The 17,993-nt window shown below is 37.4% G+C and overlaps 1 protein-coding gene across 1 annotated transcript in view; it reads left to right on the top strand.

Annotated features, from left to right (window-relative positions):
* Positions 1-3,467: 3,467 nt before the first annotated feature.
* Positions 3,468-17,993, top strand: part of HAO1 (hydroxyacid oxidase 1) — a 57,531-nt gene continuing 43,005 nt past the window's right edge. Inside the window, exons 1-2 of the mRNA XM_054467662.2 lie at positions 3,468-3,652; positions 9,293-9,444. Of these exons, the coding sequence (XP_054323637.1) occupies positions 3,516-3,652; positions 9,293-9,444 (289 nt within the window). The 5' untranslated portion in view covers positions 3,468-3,515. The remainder of the gene's footprint in view (positions 3,653-9,292; positions 9,445-17,993) is intronic.

Below are 17,993 nucleotides of genomic sequence, written 5' to 3'. Positions count from 1 at the left end.
ATGATTTTACACCCTATTCTTTCTACCATATAAAGCCTCATGAAGCATGGGATAAGGCAATTTTCAAAAAGATCTGATAATATAAATATACATTATTTATGAAAGACACTTCTCTTGAGGGTGTAGAAAATAAATTGGACTAATTGCAAATCTAGCAAAGAAATACTCAAAGGGATTAACTTACTTGAAGGAAAATGGCAATGGCCTTCCAGAAGCTCAAGAATCCCTTTGTCCAATCTCTCATACATTAGGGAATTGTCCTAATATAATTGACATTAAACAAAAGTCTTTTGGAAAAATGTGTTGGTAAGGTATATTGAGAAGATGAGGGTGGGCAATATTAATGAAATATAGTTTACCACTGAACAATATGGGGGTTAGAGGTACCGACCCACTGTGTATAACTTTCGACTCCCCCAAAACTTAACAACTAGTAGCCTACTGTTGACTGGAAGCCTTACCAATAACAAAATCAACTTACACATATTTTATATGTTACATGTGTTATATACTGTATTCTTACAATAAAGCAAGCTAGAAAAAAGAAAATGTTATTAAGAAAATCGTAAGGAAGGGAAAATATATTTACTATTCATAAAGTGTAAGTGGAACATCAAAACTCTTCATCCTTGTCATCTTCACATTGTGTAGAATGAGGAGCAGGAGAAAGAGGAGAAGTTGGTTTTGCTGTCTCATGGGTGGAAGAATCTAAAGAAAATCTACATATAAGTGGACCCTTTTTTTTGTTCAAAGGTCAACTGTGCCTGCTATATGCCAGGTGTTTAAGCGATGATATATCCTTTGTCCTCACAGTCACTCCTCAGGGTAGGGATGAATATTTCTCTTTATCTTGGTTTGAGTTTCACCAAAAGGAGACTGAAAGGCAAGTATTCAAATGCAAGGAGTTTATTTGGGAGGTGAAGGGAGCACCAATGAGGAGTAGGGAAGTCTGATTAGAAGGGAAAGCAGCCAGGCCGGGAACGGTGGCTTATGCCTGTAATCCCAGCACTTTGGGAGGCTGAGGTGGGCGGATCACGAGGTCAAGAGATCAAGACCATCCTGGCCAACATGGTGAAACCCCATCTCTACTAAAAACACAAAAATCAGCTGGGTGTGGTGGCATGAGCCAGTAATCCCAGCTACTCGGGAGGCTGAGGCAGGAGAATTGCTTGAACCTGGGAGGCGGAGGTTGCAGTGAGCCGAGATTGCACCACTGCACTCCAGTCTGGTGACAGTGCGAGACTCCATCTCAAAACAAAAAACAAACAAAAAAGGAACATAGCCAACACAGCATAGATTATCAACCAGCTCACATTGTGGATAACTGAAACCTGCAATGTAGAACATAAGCCTAGGAGTAATCCCGCCAGAAGAGTGAACTTTCTTGGGCTTGTGGTTGAGGGCTGTTCCACAGGGTATGGAACTATCCTATTTGGCATGCTATGTTTATGAAAAAAGCAGGCTCCAAGTTCAAGAGCAAGTTCTTCTACAGGTATAGGTGGTTGGAATGTAGATAGTGAACAGCTGGCAAGCAGCTTTAAGTGGCAGCTCCTAGATTGAAACTCAGGTCTAACTGTAGTTAAAATCATTGCCTTCTCAAGCATATCTTACTAATGTGAATCTTCCCCAGGTGTTCCATGATTGAGTGAAATTATAGACTGAGACCACAGGTCTTTTGGAATACCACTTCCCTATACCCTCTCCAGGGCAAGATAAGACTCTAAGAATTAGTGGTAGGCCATGTGCGGTGGCTCACACCTGCAATCCCAGCACTCTGGGAGGCCGAGGTGGTTGGATCACTTGAGGTCAGGAGTTTGAGACCAGCCTGCCCAATATAGTGAAACCCCGTCTTTACTAAATACAAATACAAAAATTAGCCAGGCGTGGTGGACATGCCTGTAGTCCCAGTTACTTGGGAGGCTGAGGCAGAATAATCTCTTGAACCTGGGAGATAGAGGCTGCAGTGAGCTGAGATCACACCGCTGCACTCCAGCCTGGGAGACAGAGAAAGACTCCATCTCAAAAAAAAAATGAATTAAGGTAAACCTAAATGCCCATTAAGAGACAAATGGATAAGGAAAATGTATAGATATATACACAATGAAATATTATTCAGCCTTATAAGAGAAGGGAATCCTGTCATTTGCAGGAGAACCCAGAGAACATTATGCTAAGTGAAATAAGCGAGGCACAAAAGGGAAACTATTGCATTATTTCACTTACAGGTGGGATTTTGTTTTAAAAAAGACTTCAAATGCACAGATCTAGAGAATGAAACAGTGAATACCACTAGTGGGAAGCAGGGAAGAGGAAAAGGGGTAATATAGGTCAAAGGATACAAAATAGTAGACATGTAGGATACATAAGTCTACAACAGGGTCCCTAACCTTTTCGGCACCAGGGACAAGTTTTGTGGAATACAATTTTTCCATGGGCAGTGGGGGTAGGTGGATGGTTTTGGAATGAAACTGTTCCACCTCAGATCGTCAGGCATTAGATTCTCATAAGGAGTGGCACAACCTAGATCCCCACATGTGTAGTTCACAATAGGAGGCGGAGCTCAGGCTGTAATGCTTGCTCACCGGCTGCTCACCTCCTGCTGTGCAGCTTGGTTCCTAACAGGCCACGGACTGGTACCAGTCCATGCTGGGGGGTTTGGGACCCCTGGTCTAGAGAGCTAATGTGCAACATGAGGACTAAAGTTAATAAAATTGTATCATATTAGGAATTTTTGTTAAATAAGTTGATTTTAGCTGTTCTTGTCATACACACAAAAAAGTAACTATGGGTGAGATGATATATATATTATATTTGCCTCTCTTATTGTAACCATTTTTCTATATATATGTATCTCATAACATCATGTTGTAAACCTCAAATATATAGAATGAATAAAACAATTAGCTGTAAATTTGGTCTTAATGTTCCATGTTAAAGCCAAATGTTTATGTTTGTAATCAGCTAAATTTTATATTGTGCAGAAGCCCTGAATTTCATGGATGCCCCGTATTTCATGGATGCCCCATACAGTTCATAAGCTCTTGTTTATATGATTTGTGCATGATCCAAATGTGGAAAGAAAATGAATGGGCAGCCCATTCTGGGTATCAAGCAAAGAGCACAGGCACAGACCATGTGCAAGAAGCAGCCTTAGGCAAAACTGAACCAAGAGTGGTTTCATACAGGTATTCCTCTAAGTCTTTAATTTTTTACTTATTACTTTCCCCTTTTTAATGTGATAGACACCTAATCACCTTCTGCTGCCTCCCCAACCTCAACTTTGGTGTTCTTTGACAGATAGTGACTTCGGTGTTCTTTGGCAGATAGCCTACAAATGAAATTTCAAAGGCTAAGCATATAATGTTTGCTCACTTGATGTAAGCAACAGAGAACTAAATCTGAACTTTGGCAAAAGTCTATTAATAATTGACAAATAACAGAACAGTGAGGATGTAGAAAGCAATACATTAAAAAAAAACAAAAAACTCCATCTGGGATAGCAATAACCTGTGAAAATGCTCCCCCGGCTAATTTGTATCAATGATTATGAACAACATGCTAAATCGGTACTTCCAAAGTCTATATATGACTATTACAGGTCTGGGGCAAATGATGAAGAAACTTTGGCTGATAATATTGCAGCATTTTCCAGGTAAGAAAATTTATTTTTTTAAATCGTGTTTTAAAATTACACAAAGACTGTACTAAAATAAGATCTCCGAGTTTTACATTGGTGGTGTGTAATTATTTGTTCAGATTTGTGCTTAGTAGAGAGGGGAAAGTTCTTGGGGCTGTAAGAAATCTTGGGCCTTTAAATTGTTAAAAAATATTCCAAGCCTGTGAATCTTGAGGAACTGACTTCAAAAGCCAAACCTATGTTACTTCACTTGGAAGTATGATAACAATTAATTTAACTACATATAAAGATAGTGATAAATTCGGATGATTTTTCTTTTTCTTAGTATGACAGTAAATGCTTATGTTCATGGTGTAGGAAACAGCATTAAATGCCGGATAACCATCTTATCCGGATGAAACAGATTGGATTGTTGGCTCAAATGTTCTCTTCCTGCTGGCTTTTCATGTTATCATTCATTTTGATTACTGTTGTCTAAACTTTCACTTTAGATTTCAATTTGTCTATGTAGCATTAATCTTTCAACTTTGCTGTTTCATCTCTCCTTCAAAGCACTTCATCTCTCCTCCCAAATTAGTTTTCCTTTGACTTTCATATTTCAAAGCACAAGATGGTGGGTGACATGGTTTATGTTTTCTGTTTGTAATAAAAACAAGAAATAAAATCATTTCAAAGGGGTGTTTTTTTATAGCAGTTACAAAAATGGTTTATTTGCTGGAGCAAGAGAGGAGCGCCTTCACTACACTACACTCAGTCTCATCCATCTAACATTATGGCTGTTAGTAAAGGCAATCAGTATTGTGGGTACTCATTGATGGTGACAAATTAAAGACAAAAAGGCAGAAAATATGCAGGGGGAGAGAATCAGCCTTCCTCCCTGATTTCTTCTTTAGTCTACAACAAAATCACTCAAAATCAGTTTTCCATATTTAAATTAGGAGAAATAAAATTATCCCTGCCAAGGTGGCCTCTGGTAGGCAGCACTGATTCACCCACAAATCCATGTAAAAGACTGAAAAACCCCAACCCTTTCAAGCCTCGACTTTGTCTCAGGTTTTGCCTGGAACCCAAATGAGCTCAACAACCTCCAGGGAAGTCAAGGGAAGGGAAGCTGACTGAGAGCAGAGGGGCTTAAAATTCTGCACCATTATTTACTACTTTGGACTCATTTAAAAGTTTCTGCTCTTGGAAGATGCCCCTTCTTGGGCCGATATTAACTTTGTCCCCCAAAATTTGCCTATGAGTGGTCTCTTGAAAACACCTTAACCCAAATAGGTTATTACAACCAAGAAAATTTCAGACCCTTGATAGATTTATAGAGTTAGTGTCTCAGCATTGCTAGACCTCCAATGCTCAAGTGATTATTTATTTCATTTATATACAGCCTTCCTCACCTCTTAATGCCCTTGGTCGCATGCTAGCTAATTAACTAGAGCTAATTAGGAGTCTCCATGAGCTACACTGTGTACTACATGCTGAGGAAAAAGCAGTGAGCCAGACAAAGTTCCTGTCCATAGGAGCTTACATTCCACTGGATGCATATCAGCCTCCATAATGCTGTTGGGTTGAATTGATGCAAAATGGGCCCAAAATAGTTGGCCAAGTGGAGGTCTCAGAGAGGATGCAAAGGGGTGCCCCAAAGCAGATGGATCACCTATGCAACCCTTTAAATTGTAGAAACTTTGGGAGACATAGAAAGCTTGGTGACTTCTAAGTTGTGAACTGGAAAAGTGCCTCATGCCTTATGTGAATTACATGAGGCCCAAGTGAGTATTCCCATCCTATGTGTGTAGCGAGTAACTTAGGGATAGGACACAGATAATGAAAACGAATTTGCAGCGCCACCTTTTCCATGAATCTTGATCATTCTGTTTTGTTCAGCTTTAAATAAAAAAAAAAAAGTATTGAACAACTTTCTTTGGAGGACAGCTGATGCTATTTTATTATCAACTAGTTGCGTTTTTATTGCAACACATTTTAGCGGTCATTACCTAGCTAATATCTCAATTTCTCTTTTGCTGTGTGACTCGCTAGGTGACCCTTGATTCCTCACACTGCATCATGTAGCTGGTCACGTGAAACTAAGAATAGAAATTCTGCCAGGGTTGTGGAGACTTTGGGTTGATGGCATGAAGGAAATCAACCTGAAATTTCACATTCTGATTCTAATGAAAAGTGCAAAACAATCAAACCTCAGACAATCTGCTGTGATACAAAGCCAGAGTATTTCAAACACATTTACGAAATTTATACACCTCCCCATCTCACAAGTACAACAAAAGGTCGTTCACAGTGACAGCTTTTATTTCTCTGTACTCAGCTCTGATAATCACATTTTGGAGTTCTGGGGACATGGACCACTCATGTGACCCAGCAGTTGCTTGGAGATATTTTTGGGTAAGACTTGATACTAATATTACTGTGGCAATAGAAAAAAATGTTTAAAAGGACAAGTAAATGGAACCACCCAGAAGAACAAAATTTCTTATTGTGGTTATAACAAAACAGGGCAAATGTCAACTTGCTACATTTTGCACGGCTGGAATTGATTGGGATTAATTCAAGGAAGAACAGTAATTTGTTTCTCTTACACATTTATTCAGAGTAGCCTTCTCAACTATGGTCTTCACATTGTTGTAGCTTTTTTTCTGAAATTATCAATGATGGAAGATAATTAAACAATTTGGACACTTAGAAGCCCTCATGATTTCAGAAAAGGAAACTCTTTTCTGCTGCGTTACCTATTGATACTGAAGATTGCGTCATTTTCTTTTACATAACAGATGGGTAAAAGTGATGTCATTCTCTCACTTTAATATTTGAGAAGTGATATAAATTTACCAGTGACATTGTGTTCTCATAGGCATAAATGTCACAAAATCATTTATCTAGTATCCACAACAGGTGAATAAGGTGTTTTTGCTTTATATATTTTAACTGTTTAGAGTAAAAAATTAATGTGGAGAAAATTGGAATGCAGTATTATAGTATTACACAACTTACAAAACATGAATCCGCTATATCCAGTTGGTGTGATTCAGAAACAGCATACAGTTATAAAGCTGGGTGAGACATGGGTGTCTTCCTTCAACAAGGCAGCTACTTTGTGAGGAGTGTGTATATCATTTGATTTTTTTATAAGTTAAATTTGAGGCCCTTGTTAGATGTGAGGGGTGGGCCAGAATTCCTGTGAACAGATTCTCACCTTTACCCCACTTCCTTTACTCTGGCATCTCATTTTCTATCCTTTGAAAACGGTTTATTATTCAATTGGTTCAACTGTTTGCCAGTTGAACCAATTCTTTTTCCAAAGTGGAGGCCCAGGAGAGCACAGTCCGAGAATACAGTGAGGTGCTATTTTATGTATGATTGTGGGAAATTTACTTAAATTTGGGTTGGGGTTGGGCAAGGCTTGGAAAGCTAGTGAGCTATCTGACATAGTTGTTGTTACTACTATTTGAAAAATATCAAAACATGGAGGACTCTTTAGATAACATACATGTTCCCATTCCATTGATTTTATCCAATTTTACGTAGGAATTACGTTTTGTGCATTGGTTGACAAGCCTCTGTAACATCCTCAGAACAGAAAATACTGTTTAAGGGAAAGTAAGCCCACAGCTATTAAAGTGACTGCGCCACCAAGTGGACAAGCGTAAAGTCACTGTCTGGAGATGGAAGGATTTAGCCTTGCTTTATAAATGGGAATTTGACCTTTAAAAATGTCCCTTTTGGCACGCATGAACACAGACACACAGACACACACACACACACACACACACACACACACAGCTGCTGTCCTGCAGATTGCGTGTTCTTGTCATAAAGCTTTCATTGTTTCTCTAGCTCTAAGTAAATATTAATGCCTTCCAAGGCTGGCATGCCAATGGCTGCTATTAAGATCGTTTTCTCTCATTCTAATAACACACTTAGAGATGATTGGTAATAAAAACTCTCTTCAAGGCTCCTGCTTCTCCCCCTTCAAAATGGAGATCAAAGAATCATGCTGTGAGGGTCCGTCAAGAAGAAAAGACTTTCAGCAACAGAGCATGTGGTGTGACATAAAATAATGACAATTATAATGTTCAAAGGAATAGCATAGAAATCACACAGTTAAACTTCTTTATTATGCTTTTCAGGGACTGGATGTTTTTACTTTATTATGTGAGGAAGGGTTAGATTACAGACCCTTAGCTATTCCACAAAGCAATAGAAGGCAGAATTTCTTCTTCCGCTACAGGAAGTATGCTTCAATTAAGGGCTTTTTCTTTTTCTTCTTTTTTTTCTTTAACTTACTGCATTACTATATCATACTTCACTATATTTACTAAAAAGTCATGCTGTTTCTGGAAGTAGAGTTAAATCTAGGTAATACTAGGTGAATGCTGGTTAGATATGCATGTGTGCCTAAACAACATGTTTATAATACTCATGCATATTAGAAATAGGGCTGTATTTTCTTCAATTTTAATCAGTACTAATGAGAATAATAAATGAAAACAAACAGGAGATATATATTTTGTCAGGAGGAAAGAGAACTAGTTCTTCTGTAAATTTTATTGGTGAATTTTTGGTTGCTGGTTTATTGGTAATTTTCCTTCCAACACAGAAGAATCACAGAAACAGTCATTTAAAATAATTTTCAGGAGTCAAAAACTTTTTAGCACCCAAATTTCAGTTTTTGTCAAATAACATTTTTGAGAAAAATGTTAAATTAAACTAATAAAAAACATTCCTTCATCATTAGACTTTAATGAATATAGCATATAGCTCAATAATTTTGAAGAAACCAAATTATAATTTTAAAAGTAATTGCCTGAAGCTGCTGTTGCTCACATAAAAAGAAGACAAACTAGACATAGCATATCTTCTTAAACTCTAATCTAAACTCTATGCATTTGTATACCATCTTGATTTTCAAGATTGGGGAAGTGAAACGAAAACTATGTTCACACAAGAACCTATACGTGAATGTTTGTAGTGGCTTTATTTAGAATTTCCCCCTAAACTGGAAGTATTCAAAATGTCTTTTAGCTTGGGAATGATTGGACAAATGATGGTACCCCTGTACAATGGGATATTATTCATCAACCAAAAGGAACAAACTATTGACACATACAACAACATGAGAAAATCTCTAATGCATTATGTTAAGTGAAAGAAGCCAAACTCAAAAGGCTACATACTGAACGATTTTGTTTACATGATATTCTTGCAAAGCAAAATTATCGGGACAAAGAAAAAATGCATCAGTTGTTGTCAGGGGATTGAACTGGGGAGAGTTTCACTACAAAAGAAAACGGGGATGTTTTTGGGAATGATTGAACTTTTCTAGATCTTGATTGTCATGGCAGTTACACCACTATATGCATTTGTCAAAATTCACAAAACTGAAGACTAAAATGAGTGAATACTATTATATATTAGTTATACTTTAATAAATAATTGCTTGGGAAATTCATTATCCTCTACTTGTTAACTTTCTATCCTAACAAACAGTAAAATTGCCTCTTTTCCATTAGCTTTATGAAGTCATTTGCTTGTTTGGAAAAAATCCAATCATATTTTTTCTTTTAACTAAAATGTAATGTCAAAGTTTTGGTTATGATTTTGAAACTCTAAAGCCTTTTATTTTATTTTATTTTTTAATTCTAGATGGAAGCTGTATCCAAGGATGCTCCGGAATGTTGCTGAAACAGATCTGTCGACTTCTGTTTTAGGACAGAGGGTCAGCATGCCAATATGTGTGGGGGCTACAGCCATGCAGCGCATGGCTCATGTGGATGGCGAGCTTGCCACTGTGCGAGGTAGGAGGAAGATTGTCACCATAGGGACAGAAGGAGGCTAACGTTTATCGACTTCCTTCTCTGAATGCACCAAGCAAACATGTTCCTTGATGTTTTTACACTCAGAAACATTAAGCTCGTGGACTCTATCATCAAAATACTTGTCCTTGCATGTCCTGCTCCTCTTCTTTCCAGCTGTGTGACTGGGCAAGATATCCTCTCTCTGCATTGGTTTCCTTGGCTGTAAAATGGGGACAAAAACTGTACCTGCCTATTTGGGTTATGGTGAGGATTGAATGAGTTCAGGTATACAAAGTTCATGGCAGAGAGTAGTGGCTCAGTAACTGTTGATTACATTATGGGTATTAATAGTACTGTCTCAGGAAATGGATCTCTGACAAGTAGACTCGCCCAAGGTCACAGCTAGGTAGTTACAGAATTGGAATTCAGCCCTGTGGCTACCTTATCTCAAAATCCTCCTGCTTCCCCCAAACCAAAGTGGTTCTCACAGCCAAATTGCAAATGGAGCAACGTGGTTGGTTGTGTTTTCTCCCATGGTTTTGGATCATGATTCTTTTTTATGGATGAGTTATATTCCCAATAAAGCAGTTCCAGCTGTCTTAGGAGGGAGTGATGAGAAAATCAAAAATGATGTAAAGAAATCTCTTATTAGGGCTAATTTATTAACTTTCCAGTTCTCTAGCAACTGTGAACATTTGAAAGGCTGTGCAGAGTAAAAAATCTCCCCAAATTGTGCTCCAGAAACTAATATAAAACTTGGAAATGAATTCTTTTGATGCTAAGCAGAGCAGAAAAAGAACACGACTATATAATACTTTAAAACATTTTAGTTTTAAGAATTAAGGATCTTGTGAATTCACCTCCCTTCTTGAAATGTCTGACATAAAATTCTGTCAGGGATATGAGAATGGCACAATGAGGTTTTGCTGGACAGACTTAGCAGCTTCCTTAATTCTAGGACCACACACAAATAAGTGGCTTTGGGGCCTCAGCCTTTTGTCTATGGTAATCCTGAAACATAAGTAGAGAGAAGGAAAAAAAAGGAAAATACTAAATGGGTATATATCTATACAAAATCAAGATAATAAAGGCCCTTTCAGGCTTGAAGCTATAGGCAACAACCTTAGAACAAAAGAAAACAAATGAACACCAAAAAACTAAAACTTTAGTGCTTTTAAATCTCAATGAAAATAAAAAGTAAATGGTAAACTGAAAGAAATGGAAAAAAAATATGAGACTGTGAAGGGTTAATGTCCTTTCCACGTAAAAAGCCCTTATATTTGAAGAAGAAAATAATATATTGCTCAAAGGATCAAAGACAAATAAGTGAACAAAAGATATAAATAGGAAATTTACAAATGGAGACATAAAAGTGACCAATTAAACATATGAAAAATATTCTATTTCATTAATAAGCAAAGATGTAAATTATGACCATCTATTTTATTTTCCATACATCGAATTTTTATTTTAAGATCAGGCAGTATGATTAGGTTAGGGAGAAAATGTGCATTTCAAAGAGTGTTGAGAAAAGTGTAAAGTGGAATAATCTTCCTAGAAAATAATCTGGCACTGTATATCAAAGCTCTAAAAATGTAAATTCCATGTGATGCTAAAAATTCTCTTCTAGGAATTCCAAGGAAAAATTATGATTTTTGAGGAAAAAAATCATTTCTGCGAGTATTTTCATGCTTCTTATTTTTAGCAGGAGAATAATTAGAAAAAAATACCCAAACATCTCATAATTGGAGATAGTTTGCAAAATATATGATGCATAAAAATGGCATCAAATTAAAAAATTATACTATAGGAACAGTGCAATAACATAGAATGATATTTTAATTTCAAATTGTAAGAAATCAGTTGCAAACAATAGTCAGGTCCTAAAATACATTTAGTTTCAAAGATCACAATTTACAAATGTTTATTTATAAGTGATGAGATTACTCCTGACTTTATACTCTTCTGATTTTTGGCTCAATCTTATAAACTCTTCTTTGAATTATTTTGTAAGGAGGAAACGATAAAAATTAGATTTAAAAGAGTAGAGATAAAGGGACAAGTTACCATGAAGAGAATGGAAATAAAGAAAGGAAGCAGAGAAAGCAAAAAGCAGAGCTCACTTGGTAAGGCACCCTGGAGCCAGCAAATTATTTTTACCACATGTATTAGTTCCTTCTCACACTGATTTGAAGATACTCTTCGAGACTGTGTAATTTATTAAGGAAAGAGGTTTAACTGACTCACAGTTCTACATGGCTGAGGAGGCCTCAGGAAACTTACAATCATGGTGGAAGGCAAAGGGGAAGGAACGACCTTCTTCCCATGGAGGCAGGAGAGAGAAGTGCAAGCAGGGAAATGTCAATACTTATAAAACCAACTGATCTCATGAGAACTCACCCATTATCATAAGAACAGCATGGGGGAAACCACCCCCACGATCCAATCACCTCCCACTAGGTCTCTGGGATTACAATTCAAGATGAGATTTGGATGGAGAAACAAAGCCTAACCATACGAACACATATTACTTTATTTGATACTTGACAGGTGTTTCTGTCCCTGTTTTGTGGGCAAGAAGCCACAGTTCCAGAGAAAACAGTTTTTCATGGTTCGTCAATGGCAGATTTATTCTCCAAGTCACTTCTGATGGTTCCAAGACCAGTCTTTATTCTTGGTGGAGTTGGGCTGAGAAGAAAGAGAAGAAAGCAGAAAAGAAAGCTTCCTTAGAAACTATGATTTGACAGCCTAAGTATGACTATTTCCTCCAGAAGTAACCATAAGAGGATATTAAATGCCTATTACAGTCTTATCCCCTTAGATCTATTTAACACTTATAAAGCAATTATCATGTTCCAGACACTATTTTAAGTATATTATGAGTATTATAGCATTGAAGCCTCAGAGCAGCCCAAATAAATAGGTCATATTATTAAACCTATTTTACACAGGAGAAACTGAGGCACACGCCAGATGAATAACCTTGCCTAGGGATGCGCAATTCATAAGTGATAGAGATGGGATTCAGATAGAGGTATTCTGTCTCCAGAATCTGGGCTCCTCACCACTTTGCAAGGGCTTTAATTTCAGAAACTCTTATGAAGTGTCATGAGGAGAAGCCCATTATGATCCCCTAGAAGTAATTATAGTTTTAGGAGCATGCAAAGCAGGCCCCTCAGGAGAATAATTTACACAATAGACATTTGGATAAGGTGGATCCAGCAGAACAAAGAGAGGGTGGTGACATCGAGATTGCAGAGGAATTGAAGAAGGCAATGGAAGTGTACACATGTTGCTTTCAAAAATCTAGGATCCTCCATTGGGTTCCTATCAGGGCAGCAACATCAGAGTTTCTATTCTGTATTTGTAGTAGAAACCTCTCTCCAGGGTTTCTAAGTTTTCACCTATGTTTCAAAGACCGTCTATAGGTTCTTAGTCTATTTAATATTTAGGTGTATCCAGAAAGCTGATGGTCATCACCTCATAGCAGAGTGCTCTTTGGCTGGTGTGTTTTGGTTGTGGGACAGTGGGTTACTTGCAAAGAAAGAATGAATGCCTGGAGTAGATGCTGCTTGTGCTCTGGACGTATTCCCTTCTTACTTCCCATTTCCATCAGACCTACCACTTTTTGCCTGACATTATCTGTTGCAACATAAGCCCATGGATAGATGTGTTTGAAGTAGGGGAATGGGAGAGAGGGTTCCTTAGCTAATGATGTACAGCAGTAGGTGGATAAATACCTGAGCTCTCTTTGCTCAGGGTAACTGAAGCATTTTCTAATATGGTCACCCAGTGTCCCTTGAAAGGATTGAGTCCCAGATGCCCACTGAAGTTGCCTGCCCATGAACACACCATCTTCTATTGGCTTCCTTCCCATTCTTCTCTCACTTCCCCATTTCTTCAATTCATTGAGATCGTTTCCAAATAAGATGACTTGCTCTCACATCTCTGTGTCATTTTTGGCTTCTTGAAGTATGCAAACCAGGATAATAGCTAACTGAAGGCTATAGATAGCCACAGGCAAATTTAAGTAACAGTGTAAGAATATTCATACTTGGCAGAGATTTATTTATGAAAACTCAGAAAATTCACATGGAATTATGAAGTTATTATTGGATTTATTCCATCATTCCCAGAAAAAATATGGAAATCCTCTCAAGCAAGCAGTCCTTGGGAATATTGGGAAATCTATGCAATTTGTTGTGAGTATTTTTTCTGTTACCCTCCTAAATATCTGGCTGCTAAGCATTCCTGTCTCCAGGGACTTAGACCCTAGCAAGGAAGAGAAGCTGGGGCCAGGTCCAGAAAATAGGGGTTAGTTATCAATCTTTCTGGAGAAGTGTCCCCCTCAGCATGGTCAGTGAGAGTAAGTGAAACCCATTGGTGTCCACAGGCAATGGTCTGGCCTGAGTAATTAGAATTGGGCCTCCAGAAAGTTCTGGGAATTGCTATGGTACCACAGTCTCATTTTCCCTGTTGACTCTCCAGATTTATTCAGAGTCCAACTTCAAGGGCCTTTCTGCCGTTCCTCTCACAACTGTGGGATAATAATAATCCACCTTATTAACAGGGACCGAGGACTGAACTCGACTCTTTTATTTGAGACAGAGTCTTGCTCTGTCACCAGACTGTAGTGCAGTGGCGCTATCTTAGCTCACTGCAACCTCTGCCTCCCAGGTTCAAGCGATTCCCCTGCCTCAGCCTCCTGGGTAGCTAGGACTACAGGCGTGCACCGCGATGGCTGGCTAATTTTTTGTATTTTAGTAGAGACAGGGTTTCACCATGTTGGCCAGGATGGTCTTGATCTCCTGACTTCGTGATCTGCCTGCCTTGGCCTCCCAAAGTGCTGGGATTACATGCGCGAGCCACCGTGCCCAGTCTGAACTCTACTCTTTTACACTGCTGCATGTTTGTAGAGTGACCAATGAAGCTATGCTTTTTTCATTTTCAAAATGATGATGAATACAACTTTATCAAATAAAACACAGAGGGCCCATTATGTTTGAATTTCGTATAAACAACAAATCATAGGTGTCCTGTATGTTTGCTCAATCTGGCAACCCTAGATGAATAAGAGCTCTCACCTGCAGGAGTTCTTGTGAGGATTCATGAAATAAATGCTAGAAATGCTTACACACTATCTTTATTTGCCCCTCAAAGCCCAAAGTCCCCGAAATCTTTATCTTTCACACACAAAAACTCACTTTCAGAAAAGTATATTCCATTTACATCTAGTGGAAATAAAAATTGTTCTTTTTCTTTGCTAAAAATATTTTTATTTTAAGCTTTATGCAGAAACCTCAGGGAAAAAAAAGGTACCTTTAGGAGCCAGGCTTGCAATGTAAATGTCCACAAAAAGATGAAATTGAAACAAACAAACAAAAAAAACAGTGCAAGCTCCTGGGTGGAGACGCGGCGAGTCTGAGATTGCATGTTCCATCAGAAGGGGGCAGCCACATCTTAGCTCTTGATGACCCAAGGGAGCAGGGATGTGGCGTTGCCAAATCTTCCAAAATTTTAAGAAGCCAGAAATCTTGATTTCTATGTACAATCTCCTGGTTTTTAAATGTGGGCAAACAAATCAAAATTCCCTAAAACACTGTTTGGGGCAACAATGTTTGGGCCAAAGTAAATACTTTTGTGGGCTACATGTGTCCCCTGGGCTGTCCATCTGGGACATCTGATTTATGTAGAAATTTACCACGAACTAGTTTTATTTCTGTGGCAGGTCATTTTTACTCTCTAGGATTACATTTCTTCATTGATAAAGTGAGCTACTTGAGCAAGACCAGTGGATTGAATGCCACGTTCCAAGGAGGCTGGGGTTGTTCCCAGGGATCTTACAGAACTTAGGTGTGACACTGAGCATGCAGCTACTTGTGTTGCATTTTGGCATTCAAAAGAAAAGTTCTTTAAATAGTTCTGCTGTTAAGACAAAAAAAAAAAAAAAAAAAAAGAAAGAAAGAAATAAAAAGCTTTCACAACAAAAATCTCCAAAAACAAAAACCCAGAAAATTGGCATGAAAAATTTGCAATTTTTTCAGTATATAAATAAATGATTTTGATCTCATTTAAAATTTTATCAAATGCAAAAAAAATTCAAAGTATAGAGCTACCTTTTCTTACTCTTCTGAAATCTACACTTTATGTCATCCCTGGAGGGTTTAGATGCACTTTATGTCGGCCCACTTCTTTCCACTGCACTATGTCAGCCCTGGAGGGTTTAGATGAGGCAGTGAGCATTTGAGTGCATTTGATTTCCATTTTTCAAAGTACATTCTTGGTCTATAGGAGAGGAACAAGATATGTAACTATCTCTGACTATTGCTAAAAGCACAAACGTGTTTAATAAATGTTGCATAAACTCAGAAAGTGATAATTCAAAGTCTTGTGAAAAATGATGATCACCAGCATTTATAGAGCAATTAGTACGTGCCACACAATTTGACTTCATTATTTATTCATCTATCCTTACCATCATCTTAAAATATGTGAGTGCAAAACCCTGAGAAACTTTCTCCAACTCCTGTGGGTATGGAAATCGAGGCTTAGAGAGGTTAAATGCTTTGCTCAGCTTATTAATCACTTAGGCAGTGCTGCCTATAATATCCTGCTCTGTTACTGATATTTCCAAACGTCATTAACTGGAGCAAGAATCCTAAGGCAAGCACTATGCCATCATCTTAAATATTTATTGCAAACATCCTATGTTTTATTGTTTTATCTTTTTAACTGTGAGAAGATAAAATAAGCCACAGAAGTGAAATTAATTGGGAAATATTCGCTTTTTGCAAAATTTGGGAGCATAAACAGTGGGTCATGAATTAAAATCGAACAAAAAATAAAATTCTAAGAAATCTTTTAAAGTGGAAGAAAAATAACTGAAAAGTACTGAATGGAGGTCAGTTTTTCATGCGCTGTGTTATGAATAAAAAATTTGATTCAATAGATTACTTAATCAACACTTTAATAGTTGTAAATCTTATAATAGTTAAGCTGCTTTGTAAGTGCCTCTACTTATAATGGCACATCCATTTGAAACTCTATCACATCATTTTTATTTATTTTTTGAATTTTTTTCTTTATATTCTTTAAAGAAGAATACAAAATTATTTCTATGAATATTTAACATATTGAAGGAAATAGCAATAATAAACATAAATGCTAACACATATAAAATAGGTGGTATCATTAGGCTAAATTTCAGTCTTCCAGGATAAGTAGAACACCTCTGATTTCTCAAATATCCAATTAATAAAATGCTTGCTATACCATTTGGTACTTTAAGAACATTACCATGGAAACCTCTCAGGTTTTATGCACAGTAGCTATAATAAAAATTTCCTTCATCTTTCATGGAGCTACTTGAGATGTTTTTTTCTCCCTTTAAACATGAGAAATCAAAAAGAAAGAGAAAAAAGGATTAAATATTCATTTTCCTTTTGCTTCTGACTTGTTATGTGGGCAAGTGCCACATGAGGGAGTGCTGGGACCTCATATCAAGAAAAATTAAAACCTACCTAATGCGTTCCAGGAATGTTCAGCATATTAGCAAACTCTTATTAAACTGTCAAAAAAAAAAGTTTTAAAAGAAATTCCAGCCCCTGGATGCAATTAGAGGCTACCACACAGGATTTGATGGGCCATAAAACCATTAAATCTAAACACTTTCTTTTTGAGCCTAAAAGGCCAGAACATTCCAAAGTGAAGTTTTGGGACTCAACTATGACTTGACCACCTATTAAGATGCAGGTGGAACAGATTGCAGAGTAACACAAAGAGCCACACAGACCCCAGATGACTGCATTAGGGTGTAGGTGAGAGTTTTAGCTGTTGAATTTTCTGGATTTTCCGAGATTAAGTGATCAACCTTAACATTGAGTGAAAGACCATTCAACAGGAAAAACTGTCATTTCCTTTGCTCCAAACCCCAACGATGTATTTTTTGAAAGCTTTATTGATTTATATATTTATGTGTTGTGCTAGGTGACCGACTAGATATATGTTTCAGCATACCTACTAGGAAAACATCCCCATTATTCTCAATTTTACCTAATCTAGGCAAAGCACTGGACTTGCTTTAAGGAAAATTTTTACTCTTTCTGAAGTGGAGTGCCTGTCATGTATCAGGTGCAATGCTTGGACTTTATGTTCTTGTGATTAATCCTTACAATAGGCCTGTGAAGTAATTCTCATTCTGTTTGACAGTAGAGAAGAAGGAAGTCCTTGACCAAGGTCTAGTGCCAGTAATGGTGGTGATGGGGTTTGAAACTAAATCTGTTTCACTCTAAAGTGTAACCAAATTTTATGTTTTAGACTTGCTTTTCTAACAATAAAAAGTCAGTGACATGCTCTTTCTGTGTGTAAGCACTCACACACACACAAACATACATCCATATTACATATGCTTATATATGTATTAAAATATTATGGACGTTTGATATATATACATATACTAAAATGTATAATTCATTGCTAAAGTATTTTCATATAAACAATGGCTTCAGTGTTAAAATCACTTTGCAATGAAACAAGATTGTTAATTAAAA

The sequence above is a fragment of the Pongo pygmaeus genome, chromosome 21, assembly GCF_028885625.2.
Source record: "Pongo pygmaeus isolate AG05252 chromosome 21, NHGRI_mPonPyg2-v2.0_pri, whole genome shotgun sequence".
Classification (NCBI taxonomy): domain Eukaryota; kingdom Metazoa; phylum Chordata; class Mammalia; order Primates; family Hominidae; genus Pongo; species Pongo pygmaeus.
This window is presented reverse-complemented; position numbering and strand designations above follow the sequence as displayed.